We start from the raw sequence: 14,266 nt of genomic DNA, 5'->3' as shown, positions 1-14,266 counted from the left end.
AGTGCATTTTTTGTGGGCTCTGAAATGACTTGGGTGAAAAGTGCTATTCTGTCTTGCGGTGGCTTAAAGACTATGCTATCCTGACTTCAGCTGACAGTTGAAAACAGAGGAAGAGGAACAATTTTAGGGAACTTCAGGATTTTTAAAAAAATGATCTGAAACAAATGTTACTAGAAGTGTACAGCCTTAACTGCAAATGGAAAGGTGTAATTTTGGGTTCAAATTATCTTTAAAAATAGTTGTAATATTTCACATTTAAATACATCCTGAAAACTTTTTTTTTTAAATTACTTTGTTATGAGATAGTTTACTAATAAAACTCAAACTCAGCCCTGTATCATAACAATTAAGTTTTTAAATTGTGGAACCTTTTCCAAGTCTCAAATTGATTATTTTAGAACAAGACTAGGAGTTGATCCAACCTCAGTTATGAAAGATTACTTTGTTTGATCCTTTATTTAAATAGTAAAAAGTATCAAAATCTGCTATGTTACAGTATACTTACAAAGAACCCACAACACTTTCCATAGCATAGAACAGTGGTTCCCTATTATTGTTGTTTTTAAACTAAATAAGACAATGAAGTTGATGGGTTGCCTTTTGAGTCCCACCCAGGGTCCAAATTCAAGGGGGGGAAGTGAACAAAAACCAGAGACCAGCATCATCTTCACCCTCCTGAGGGGACACCAACTACCAGAAGCTCCGGCAGGGAGCAAGGAGGAGAAGAGAAGAAAAACCTTGTAGGAGCCAGGAGGCTCTGGGATTGGAGGTGAAAAAAAAAAAGTCTTAAGAGGATTACCGTATTTTCCGGCGTATAAGACGACTGGGCGTATAAGACAACCCCCAACTTTTCCAGTTAAAATATAGAGTTTGGGATATACTCGCCATATAAGACTACCCCTCTTCCAACGCACACCAAAAAAAAATTAAAAAAACATCAGATTTGATTTCAATATGGTAATTTTAATTCAAATGCTTATGACATGCAGGTACTTAGCAGGAAAACTGTCACTTATAAACATAAGGCTGTTTGTCATCAAACATGTAAACATAAAACAGTGCAAGTGGATTAAACTTTTCCTAATTCACTCTAAAGCTGAAAGGAAGGATAAAACAATAAACCCATGGGAGCTGCCATGCTGTTTGTTTTCTAAGCTGTCAACCAAACTGGAACTGATGATGATAGGAGGAAGATAACAAACAAGAGAGAGAGAGCAAGTGCCGGGCAAGTCCCTGGCGAGTTAGCAACACCCATCATAATTGCAAGCTACGGTATTTTTACAGGTTTTGCTGGCGTGACAGTTTCCCTTTAAAAGCCTTCAAAATCCTCCTGTTCGTCATCTGATATCATAAGTACATCAATGACATCTTGTGATACATTTGTAAGGCAGTCATCGTATGGATCGAATTCCGTATCAGATGATGTGGTCTCAGCTTCGGCTTCCTCTTCATCTTGCCACAAGTAGTCGTCCTCCATACCATCTAATGAATTTGATATGCCACACTTCTTGAAAGACTTGATTACTGTTTCTGCATCAATATCATTCCAGGCTTTTATGACAAACTTGCACAAAACATCCAACTGTGGAGCACGCATGTTTCCTCCTTTTGTGAATGACTTTTCGCCGCTAACCATCCATTCATTCCACTGTTCTTGAATGCGATCTTTAAATGGCTTGTTTAGGCACACATCCAGTGGCTGTACCAACGATGTCAATCCTGCAGGAATAACTGCCGCATCTGTGTTTAGTCTTGCAAGCATTTGCTTGGTGCTGGGAGTTAAATGAGCCCTGAACATATCCCACACCAGTAGACTACATTTTTGAATAAGTCCACCTGGTCGCCTGCTCCATACATTATCAAGCCATAGCTTTACCCCTTCTTCATCCATCCAGCCTTTTTCATTCACATGTACAAAACAACCAACAGGGAACTTGAATTTCGGCATTGTTTTTCTTTTAAAAATAATCATTGGTCTCAGTTTGGCGCCATCAGCTGTGCATCCTAGTACCACTGTAAAACTGGACTTCTCATGTCCTGTTTTAATTAAAATTGTTTTTTCACCTTTTTGATGGACAGTTTTATTTCCAACCATATCAAAATTCATTGGAGTTTCATCCATATTTCCAATACTACTTAACGCATAGCCATGTTTAGTGCGCTGTTGTATTACGTATCGATGGAAACTATTTACTTTGCTATCAAGATCTGCAGGTAATTTTGGGGCAATTTTCATCTTTTGCCTCAGTACCATATTATGCCTTCCCATGAATCTAGTACACCAGGATACAGTGGCCTTAAATCTGTTGCTGTGATCTGGGTTAGATTTGGCCCACTGAAGTGCAAACAAATGTATTTTATTTCGTGTCACTACATAACCGTTTTGGCGATGCTCATTCACCATGTCTGCTACATGTTTTTCGAGTTCTGGCCAATGTGGAGTGCCTCTTCTTAATGCACACTTACCCCTTGGCATACTCTTTAATGCTTTTTCATTTGCTTTCCAGTCCCGAACCATCTTTTCTGTTACTCCATATTGTCTTGCAGCAGCGCAGTTATTATGTTCCATGGCAAAGTTCACAACTTTAAGTTTGAAACTGGCTTCATATTTCTTTCTTCTTGCTGGTGGAGCCATGATGGGGTTTTGACTGTTGGACATTTGTATACTGTACTGTATGTACTGGTGCTATACTGTATGAACAGGTACAGATACTGGTGCTGTACTGTATGTGGTACCCAGTATACAACAACCAGCCAATCACGGCAAGCGATGTACCTTACCGGCGATTGGCTGGTTGTTGTATACAAAGCCTGCTTGGATTGGTCAGCTCTCCCTGCCTGCCCAGCCCTCCCTGTCTCCAAGACTATCAGAGCGGTGGCGCAAACACGCCTCTTTCACCCGTCTGGCCCGCCCTCGTATCCTATTACCTCCTTCTCTGCCTCTCAGATCTCGCACATGCGCGCCTGCGCCGCTTCACTGCAGTCCTCAGGAGCGAGATCTGAGAGGCAGAGAAGGAGGTACGGTAATAGGATACAAGGGCGGGCCAGACAGGTGAAAGAGGCGTGTTTTTCTGGGCACAGCGCCGCTCTCTCTTTTTTTTCCATACCCCGGGCGTCCCGGACGCCTGCAGCTTGCTCCGCCCTTCACTTACACCTTCCCGGTGAGGCGCCCCCTCACCTCGTCATCGGGCGGGGATGCGGCCGCGGCCGTTTTTGAGCTCCCCCCACCATATGCGGCGACCGCAGATTCTCCAGTCCGGCTCGGAAGTTTCAGCACCCGCCCTATAAGACGACACCCGGCGTATAAGACGACCCCCGACTTTTGAGAAGATTTTCCTGGGTTAAAAAGTAGTCTTATACGCCAGAAAATACAGTATAAATAATCCCTATAGATTCCTCTTTCAGGCACCTGGCAGAGGCAGAAATTGATTTCTCCATTGGATGGGGACTCCAAACAGTGAGCTATCCCCATCTTTTGAATCAATCTATGGCTAGTAAGTTTGGTCCTTTGTAAAGGTGTTACCGGAGATTACTACTCTCACAATCAAATATATTCACTAAATAGTTTTGGCTATTTGACTAATTCTAACATTAATTTATATTAAAAACTTTAGATTGGATATTATTTGACTAACATACTGGCAAGCAGTACACAATCTTTTTATTCCCTTAAGTTGCAAGGGGTATAGCTGTAGTGGAGTTCTTTACCCTACGTATGGGTGGTAAGTGCCAGGTAAATTTTTCAAGCCCTGCATTCAGTAATACATGAAAGTTGTAGGTTACCTGCCACGGTGAAAGCTCAGTAATTAATTTTTATATATTTATATTTATTTATTTGGCATGACATTGGTAGTTTTCATCTCATTCAAATATATATACATAGTGTTGTATTCATATTTTGATCACAATTTATTTTAAAAACGATACTACAGTTAAAAATATTTAACCCTATTTAAAATTTGGCAACACTGGAAGGATTAAACTACTGGGACAGATCCTGCTAATTTTTTTTCATGAGAAATAGGGTTAACTGAAACAGCATAGTTAATGATATGTATCATTGTGTGTATATATATATATATATATATATATATATGGATCCAGTATGTGCATTTTCTTTAACAAGAGAATGTGTGTTCATGGGGAGTTAAAATAGAAGACAATACACCTATTAAAAACTCAACTACTTTGGTGGAAGGGTGTGTGTTTGAGTCAGTAAGGGCTTCGTCCCTTTTGTTTCCTTGATGAAAAAGGCCTCAAACATTTGTTAATTATTTTTGCTTTTCTTTTTCTTAGATATATAAAGAATGTCAAGTCTATTTTTTCCTGATTGCTGGGGGACATTGTGGAGGACTCAGATGTGTGTGTGTTCACTGAATAAACAGGATTTTGAATCTTTAACAAATATACCCTCTCTCTAAAATGATAATTAATCAAAGTTTTAAACAGTCTGAATAATACCTCCCCTTCCAATTTCAAAGCTTTCACTCCCTGGATTCTTAAAAGATAATTTCACTGGTTCTTGGTCACCATAGAGTTTTCCAGGAGTGAAGACCTTAATTTCTAATTTAAAAAAAAAAAAAAAAGGAGCAATACCCACTTTGCTATGCGAAGAAGAATGGCTAAGAACCAGAAAAAGGTATAAGCCCAGTTTTTTCCACTTTGCAGATCATCAGTTAAACTTTCACTTATTTAGATCTTATGAGAGGCAACTGAAAGGCAAGGTTGTAACAGGGCAAATGACATATATTCCACTTTCTTCCATCCTATTTTGGCAAAACAGTATTAAAACTATTTAGCCAAAACAGAAAGCTACAGACCAATCTGTCTAGGACCCAAATCTCTGACAAGAAAGAGCTTTAGAAGGGTGTGCAGTAACTTGATGCATGGGATTAGTTTGCTTACTAAGTGAAAGTACAGCAAAGCAAGCAATATAAAAAACAAGATGGATGAGGTAATATCTTTTATTGGACTAACTTCTGTTGGTGAGAGAAGCTTTCAAGCCCCAGAAAGCTCTTCTTCAGGTCTGGGAAAGATTTAAGATACACTTTAACTCACTTAAAATTGCCTTCACGAAACAAGGACGCTCCACCAGAGAAGTAGATCGCTTCAAGGAACTGACCACCCCAATACCCCAAGAGAACTTGCTTCAATACAGAAATAAAGCCTTCTCCAACCACATACCCCTCGTTGTCACCTACCACCTCAAACTGGAACCCATATGGTGTATCAAACTACAACCTAAACTTGATGGGGAATGCATCCTGAAGGAAATCTTTCCTGAACCCCCACTTCTGACCTTCAGACAACCCCCCCACCTCCTCCAACATGATCAGAAGCAAGCTCCCCACAAACCAGGACACCAACTCAAAGCAGCACCAGACCTTTCCATAACAAGAGATACAAAACCTAAAGACGTATCTCCACTGCTACAATGATCAACACACCTTTCAAGTTTCAATGGTAGCCATGTTAGTCTGTATCAGCAAAACAAAACACAAGGAGTCCTTGTGGCATTTTTCAAGATCCATGGATTCTACACATGCCTATCACAACATGTTGTATACCTCATCCAGTGCACTAAATGCCCCAACAATTACATTGGTGAATCCAGATAATCACTATGTTCTCAAATGAACTTGCACAGGAAAATGATGATAGACAAAAATTGCCTTTTCACAAAGCAATCACTCTATGTTTGACTTATCAGTCCTCATCCTCAAGGGAAATCTGCACAATACTTTCACAAGACAAGCCTGAGAACTTAAATTCATAACTCTGCTAGACACTAAAAATCATGGATTGAACAGACACACTGGATTAATGGCTTATTACAACAATCCGTAACCCACTAACCCCATCTTTTTGTCCTGACTGAGATGTTAACTGGCCACTCTACCTTGAATGGTCCCTTAGAATATGAGCTACCTATTTATACCAATCTGTTCTACCTTGCATTTACCTGTGAAACTCCGAGTACCTTTCCCAGACCTGAAGAACTATGTGTGACTTGAAAACTTGTCTTTCTCGCCAACAGAAGTTGGTCCAATAAAAGATATTACCTCATCCTCTTTGTGACTCTAATATCCTGGGATGGACATGACTACAGCTATGCTACAATATCAAAAACTGACAGTTGTCTACACATTGTGATATTTAAAGACTGAAAAAAATGCAATGGAATCCTCCAATGCAATTGAATTTTAAAGTAGTTTCTTAAGAAACAGCTTTACTTACTTGATATTATCCTTAGTGCACTTATCATACCCACCAAGTCTCTCATTTAGAAATAGCTTTTAGATTATTACAGTGTGTTCCTCTATGGATTATCGATTTCGCTCCATCTTTTCAATGAGACATGCAAAATCTTGAGTTGTCAAGTTTATCTCAAAGTCTGTTATTTATTGCTACAGTTTATAGTACTTGTTCACTTGTCTGGACTCTATAATAAACTTTAAAAAAACCTAAGCTTGCTTGAGTGAAGAAGGTAAACTTCTAACTTCTGTAGAGTTAAAGCTTTATTAAATTAAAAGGTAATTAAATCTCAAGACCTCAGGGTTTCTTAGAAAAAAAAATGGAGCTATCCCATCTCCTAGAACTGGATGGGACTTTGAAAGGTCATCGAGTCCAGCCCCCTGCCTTCACTAGCAGGACCAAGTACTGATTTTGCCCCAGATCCCCAAGTGGCCCCCTCAAGGGTTGAACTCACAACCCTGGGTTTAGCAGGCCAATGCTCAAACAACTGAGCTATCCCTCCCCCCTTTAGTTTCTAAAGATGAACCAATGCTGTCCCATCTCCCCGCAAAAAGCTTCAATGCATTTACTGCTACTCAAAGCTTTCCAAGTAGCAAAGCAACTGAAAAGAAACGGGCAATCTCACATGAGCTATTCATAATCCAGAACAACATGCAAATACCACATGAGTTTCACCCTGCAGCTACTTGGGAAACCTACAGCACAAGGACTACTTGTCCCTGGACTTCACCAACAGCCCTCTCTCACACCAGCGTCCACCTTGAAGCACTATGGTAAGTTTTTTCAAACTCTCGTTATAAATAAAACGTCTAAAACAAGAATGTTGTGGCAGTTTTACTTTAATCTGAAACAACTGTTCAAATTAAAGACCGTGCTTCTTTCCTTCTCCAAATGCAACTGTGAAGCCAATCCTCCTCCCTCGCGCCCCCCCGTCAGTGAGCCCCCAGCCCCCTCGCGCCCCCCCCGTCAGTGAGCCCCCAGCCCCCCGTCCCTTCGCTCACCCTGGCCGCCCCTTTCTCCGCAAGTCTCTTCTTGGTCCGTTTCTTCTGCTCCTCAGCCTTCAGCAGCAGCAGCGCGGCCGGAGCCTCCTTGTTGGGGACGCCACCGCCGCCTGTCAGGCCCAGAGCTACCGCCTCGTCTTCTTCCCGGCCAGGCAGGCTCCGGGGCTGCTTCCTGCGGGAGCCCGTTGCGCAAGCCACGGCCCAGAGCAGCCCCAGCAGCAGCAGCAGCCCCAGGGCGCCCGTGGCGAGCAGCACGAGCCAGCTCGGGAGGCCCTGCGGCTCGAGGCCCAGCTCCAGACCCAGCTCTGTGCGCAGCAGACCCAGCCCGACCGACAGCGCGTCCCGCACCCGGGCCGACACCTCCTCGGCCTGCTGGGCCAGCGCCTCCTGCCAGCTCCGCGCCGCCATCGCTGCTCCCACCCCGGAGGGGCCGAAACCGAGCGCGGGGCGGGTGCTCAAGCCGAGCGCATCTCCCGCTGCCGGGCCCGCGCGGGCAGAGCCGGGACCCGCAGCCGGGCCGCCCGCTGCGGCTGAGGGCAGGACGGAGTCGCTGGGAGCGGCCCGTTCAGCTCCGCGGCGCCTCGCTCTATCCCCGCCCCCGGCTCGAGTGCAACGTCACCTCTCAGGCTCCGCTGAACGTCGGCGGACGGCGCCGCGCAACGTCCCGCCGCACGCGGGACGCAGGGTGACGTAGGGGCGGGGGGCGTGGCGCGTGCACCCTCCTCCGGTCTCTAGAGGAGAGCTACGGACGCGTGCGCTGTTACTCCCCCCCCCCGAGCTGTCAGTCTGCTTCCCCCCCCCCGCGGGGCGGAGCGAGTCACCAGCTACACGTGGCACTGAGAGCGCTGGCTGCCGTCTGCCCCATGCTACTAGGGACAGCGAGCCCCGGCTGGTGCGGGGGGCGTGACCACGAGCTACTAAAGCATTTTCTTCCCGAGGTGCCTTGGAGCCCACGCTCCTGCTGGGAGGGGCCAGCATTGAGTTACACATTGACAGGGTGGGACACCCCAATAGCCCATTGCTTGCTCGAGAGGGCAGCGCAGTGCCCTGCAGCCCCTCCCGTCTGTTGTGGGGGCCAGGAGGTATCCCTACTTTTTGGAGGGGCTCTTCCATTGCTCCTCCTCCTGCCACAATCTTTGCTAACTGGCTGCTGCCCCTGATTGTGAGCATACAATTCCCATTGATTTTGAGGACAGAGCTTGGCCTTAAATGTTAAATTGCCTTTGTTTCAAAAACTTTTTGCTGAAGTAAGGTGGGCTATGTCTAGTTTGTCAGTAATATCTCCTCTCCAGATAAATTCAACTCAAATCAAAAGTTCTTATCTACCATCACTCTTCATTATGAAGAATTTTTGTGCCTGAATGAATGGCATGGTGAGAGTGCCAGTATGGGGAGTACCAGCTTGTATATTATGCTGGCAAGTGGCTAGAGATCAACATTGCCCATCATGCTGCAAAGAATATATGTATATTAGTGAGTTAACAGTACTGTACTTGTAATCTCTATTTCAGTTTGCAACTTGTCAAACTCCATTTGAATGAGGAAGAGATGGCACAACTTGAAGAACAGGGAAGTCACTACTTCACAGTCTCTACCTCACAGATTTTAAGAATTTTTTTTTTTTTTTTAGTAGTTCGGTGTATTCTATTCTGTTGATAATCTTAAAGACAGTAGGCCAAATTCTGCTTTCAGACACAAGCACACACAGAGCTCAGCATAACTACAGTGGGAGTTTTGCGTGTAGAGCTTGATTCTCCACTGCCTTGCATCTCGTGTAGTTATTTACACCCGTGCAAAGTCACTGTAGTAACTATGTCCCCCACCCTAGCTGAATTTGGTGTATAGACAGGACCTTGGGAAAAGGTTGTAATTGTAAAATAAAATTACAAATCAGGCTTTGCTTGATTAATTTTTCATCTTGAATACTGCATGCAGATGTGATCACCCCATCTCAAAAAGATATATTGGAAAAGGTTCAGAAAAGGGCAACAAAAATAAGAGGGGTATGGAACAGCTTCCGTATGAAAAGAGATTAATAAGATTGGAACTTTTCAGCTTGGAAAAGAGACAACTAAGGGGATATATGATGGAAATCTATAAAATCATGACTGGTGTGGAGAAAGTAAATAAGGAAGAGTTATTTACTCCTCATAACATATGAACTAGGGGTCACCAAATGAAATTATTAGGCAGCAGGTTTAAAACAAACAAAAGGAAGTATTTCTTCAAACAACACATAGTCAACCTGTGGAACTCTTTGCCAGAGGATATTGTGAAGGCCAAGATTATAACAGGGTTCAAAGATGGTGTCCCTAGCCTCTGTTTGCCTTAAGCTAGGAATGGGCGACAGGGGATGGATCACTTGATGATTACCTGTTCTGCTAATTTCCTCCGGGGCACCTGGCATTGACCAATGTCAGAAGACAGGATATTAGGCTAGATGGACCTTTGGTCTGACCCAGTATGGCCATTCTTATGTTCTTAATCATTTCACACTATACTTTTGAAAGCAATAATGGATACATCTAAATCTTTTGAATTTTGTGAGAAACACTCTAGACCATCATTATTTTTCAGGGTTAGATCAGCAACTCTGTTTTAAGTGTTGGGGTGGGTTTCTTTACACCTTAATGTATTTGTGCATGATGCTTTTTTGGTTTAAAAGTAACATTATCTATATGTTTTCAGTTAGTGGGCCATCTAATTAATTACTAAGTGCCAGATTTTCAACAGGACTCAGCACCCACAATCAGCCAAATTTTCAAACCAGGTCATCATGTCAGATGCTAAACTCTTTTGAAAATCTGGCCCTTATTATTGTGCCTAAATTGAGTTTTTGAAAATCTGACCCCAGTTGTGAGTGCTGAATGCTTGAAAAATCTGGCCCTCAGGTGTTGAGTTCCTACAGAATTTTAACCTTCAGATCCTAACTCCTGGCTTTCCTATGCTTCCAAAGCCAATTGCTTTCCACTGTCTATGGGCCAGATTATTTTCTGATGAAATTCTTCTGACGTCAGTGAGGTTACACCACAGATTAATTTGTCCCACTGTTTCCATCTGTATCTTTATTTATCAATGGTTTTCATAACTAAAGTCATCACATCCTACCTGCAGTCATCTCATCATGTTTTTATTAAAAATGCATTGGATACATCAGTAGTCGAGAAAAGAAGGCATAATACAAATATAAACTTTTTCATTTATTTTAATAGTATAATTACAGCTCAGATGACATTGAATACTGATGTCTCTGCTCTTATATTGTGAATACAAAAAATCTTTCATTTGCAAATATTTATTGGCAATAAAAGTTCTGGCAGTTTTTTTTGTCAAATATCTTGCTCCATGTTACCAACTCTATAGACTGGCAGCCAAGTGCTGCTTCATTATCTGTAATTTACTTTAATTTACAGATTGCCGAGAGAGTTCATGGTGATCACAAGCAGAAAAATGGGGCTTTTTACCAGTAACTATTTAACATAGTTTTGGTAAGCTTTTAAGAGTAAATATTGATTTAATTGAAAATGAGAAAGCTTGGCGGTATATAGCCCCTGGGTGCTTTAGGATACACTGTGCACATCTAATGAAAGGCTTTGATATGAATACTGTAGTGTTCATTATAGACTCAGTTCAGTCACCCTTAACATGATGAGTAGGACCTTACTCTGTGAGTAGTTCCATTGATTAAGGTGCTACTCTATCAGAGTAAAGGTGGCAGAATTGGGCCCTATATGTGAAAATGATCAGCCAACAATGGTGGAATTTGTGAATCATTATTAACTTGCAGAAGTGACAAATATTTTAAATTCAAAATAAACAATGTAATTACTTGAGCAAAGTATTTTCTTTTAATCTGAGGTTACCATTCAGGCAATAACAATGTAACACAAACTACAGTGTACTCTTTTTATAAGAATCACATCTGTCCTGGATGATTTGATTCTTATAACTGGTTGATTCTTACAAACGGAATGTTTTATTAGTATAAGAATGATTTTTGTCCCACTGGTTTTGATGACTATAGGCGGTTGATTCTTATATTAGTGATTCTTATAAATGGAGTCCACTTTATATAAGAGCTAGGTATTAGGACTATTATAATAAACTAGCATATGCAGGAAAACATTGCAAGAACTCAGGTCAAGGCTAAATTCCAAAATATAACTGATTGAACTTAAGGACCAGAGCTAAGTAGAGGGGGGAGGGATAACTCAGTGGTTTGAGCATTGGCCTGCTAAACCTAGAGTTATGAGTTCAATCCTTGAGGGGGCCACTTAGGAATCTGGGGCAAAATCAGTACGTGGTCTTGCTAGTGAAGGCAGGGGGCTGGACTCAATAACCTTTCAAGGTCCCTTCCAGTTCTAGGAGATAGAATATCTCTGTAATTTTTTTTTATTATTATTATCATCTAAAAGCAGCACTGTGGCACCACCAAGTGGTAGCATCACTGATGATAACAGCATAGTTCTGGGAAATAGATTGATCTAGATCTAAATTCTGGGGGATAAAAAGGTGTGTTTTAAAATCATGTTAGCTGACCCTATTTGAAGAGTGTCTTTGTTCCATTCTCTTAAATTGATAAAATAACAAATTACGCAAAAATCAAAATAGGATATTCTTATTCCAAAACACAGAGTCTTCCACCATAATAACAAAAGGTGTGAATTAAAACTGAGATTGTTATTTCAGTGCAAGTCTGTGTCATTCAGCCTTACAGGGTGGAATGAGTACATCAGAGCTCCAGATACTACCTTGGTTATCCATTGAATACCAAATCTAATGTAATATTCTCATACTATTCTTCAAAGCTGTTAATAGACTTGACCCGAGCTATTTCAAGGACTCTGGCCCCAGATCTTCAAATGGATTTGGCACTTAAACTCCCATTAAAATCATTGTAAATTAGGTGCCTAGATACCTTTGAGGATTTAAAATTCTCTCTCTCTCCTCTGCCAACATGATCTCCCATATCAATTGCATTTTTCAGGGAAAATGGAAATGTCCACTGGAAATCTCACCTCTTAAATATAGCATTCCCCAGAGCATGCAGCAGAAGAAAATAGGACTGCACATTCCAAAATAGAAGCAGGTGATTAAAGTAAAGAGCAAGATTGAAACATGGAACATCATGAACATACTTCTTTGCTCCCTCTTTTGTCATCTCTCCTCTCCCTGCAGACGTTCTTTGTTTCACCATGATTATCAAACAACCCCTCAGATATCTTTTTACAATTTACTGTTCCCTCTTCCAAGACTGCAGATTCTCCCCTGGAAACAGAACTGGTGCACCAGAAGTTGTGGCAAAATTCCTGGGGGGCTGCACATCTGGCAAGGCGCTCAGTGCCACTGGCGGCAGGGAGTCTGTTCCTATGTGGATCCTCTGATACCCATTTCATAGAATCATAGAATATCAGGGTTGGAAGGGACCTTAGGAGGTCATCTAGTCCAACCCCCTGCTCAAAGCAGGACCAATTCCCAACTAAATCATCCCAGCCAGGGCTTTGTCAAGACTGACCTTAAAAACCTCTAAGGAAGGAGATTCCACCACCACCCATTCCAGTGCTTCACCACCCTCCGAGTGAAAAAGTTTTTCCTAATATCCAACCTAAACCTCCCTCGCTGCAACTTGAGACCATTACTCCTTGTTCTGTCATCAGGTACCACTGAAAACAGTCTAGATCCATCCTCTTTGGAACCCCCTTTCAGGTAGTTGAAAGCAGCTATCAAATCCGCCCTCATTTTTCTCTTCTGCAGACTAAACAATCCTAGTTCCCTCAGCCTCTCCTCATAAGTCATGTGCTCCAGCCCCCTAATCATTTTTGTTGCCCTCCGTTGGACTCTTTCCAATTTTTCCACATCCTTCTTGTAGCGTGGGGCCCAAAACTGGACACCGTACTCCAGATGAGGCCTCACCAATGTCGAATAGAGGGGAATGATCACGTCCCTCGATCTGCTGGCAATGCCCCTACTTATACAGCCCAAAATGCTGTTAGCCTTCTTGGCAGCAAGGGCACACTGTTGACTCATATCCAGCTTCTTGTCCACTGTAACCCCTGGGTCCTTTTCTGCAGAACTGCTGTGACGGGTTGGATCACAGAAACCCCCTTGGGAGCTGCCACCAGATGTGCAAAGACTACCCCTGCTTCTGTTTTCCCTGCCAGCTCAGGACTCCAGCACCCTGTCTTGCTGAGCCAGACACTCCCGTTTGGCTCCAGACACAGACCCAGGGTCTGAATCACTTGTCCCAAAGCTGCAAGTTTACCTGAAAACAGCTCGCAGTAGTGCGCTTGTCTTTAGCACTCAGATGCCCAACTCCCAGTGGGGTCTAAACCCAGATAAATCTGTTTTACCCTGCATAAAGCTTATGCATAAAGTTTATGCAGGGCAAACTCATAAATTGTTCGCCCTCTATAACACTGATAGAGAGATATGCACAGTTGTTTGCTCCCCCAGGTATTAATACATACTCTGAGTGAATTACTGAATAGAAAGTGATTTTATTAAGTACAGACAGTAGGATTTAAGTGGTTCAAAGTAGTAACAGACAGAGCAAAGTAAGTCACCAAGCAAAATAAAATAAAATGCGCAAATCTATGCCTAATCAAACTAAATACAGATAATCTCACCCTCAGAGATGTTTCAGTAAGTTTTTCTCAGACTGGACACCTTCCAGGCCTGGGCACAATTCTTTCCCCTGGTACAGCTCTTGTTGCAGCTCAGGTGGTAGCTAGGGGATTCTTCATGATGGCTTCTCCCTTTCTCTGTTCTCTTCCCCCCTTTATATATCTTTTGCATAAGGCGGGAACTCTTTGTCTCTCTGGGTTTCCACCCCCCCTCACTGGAAAAGCACCAGGTTAAAGATGGATTCCAGTTCAGGTGACATGATCACATGTCACTGCAAGACTTCATTACTCACTTGCCAGCACACACATATACAGGAAGACTCACAGGTAAATACAGCCATCTGCAGACAATGGGAGTCATCAAGATTCCAAACCATCATTAATGGT

The 14,266-nt window shown here is 42.6% G+C and overlaps 1 protein-coding gene across 3 annotated transcripts in view; it reads right to left on the bottom strand.

Annotated features, from left to right (window-relative positions):
* MTDH (metadherin) overlaps positions 1–7,869 on the bottom strand; it is a 65,396-nt gene extending 57,527 nt beyond the window's left edge. For 2 of the 3 annotated variants that reach the window (XM_008168348.4, XM_042845089.2), the window contains exon 1: positions 7,257–7,810. In XM_008168348.4, the coding sequence (XP_008166570.2) occupies positions 7,257–7,664 (408 nt within the window). In that variant the 5' untranslated portion in view covers positions 7,665–7,810. Of the gene's footprint in view, positions 1–7,256 lie in introns of all 3 variants that reach the window. The other variant, XM_008168347.4, reaches the window with a different exon arrangement.
* Positions 7,870–14,266: the final 6,397 nt, after the last annotated feature.

The sequence above is a fragment of the Chrysemys picta genome, chromosome 2 (genome assembly GCF_011386835.1).
Source record: "Chrysemys picta bellii isolate R12L10 chromosome 2, ASM1138683v2, whole genome shotgun sequence".
NCBI classification, from domain to species: Eukaryota; Metazoa; Chordata; order Testudines; family Emydidae; genus Chrysemys; species Chrysemys picta.
Note: the sequence above shows the minus strand (reverse complement) of the source record. Positions and strands in the feature narration are given on the sequence as shown.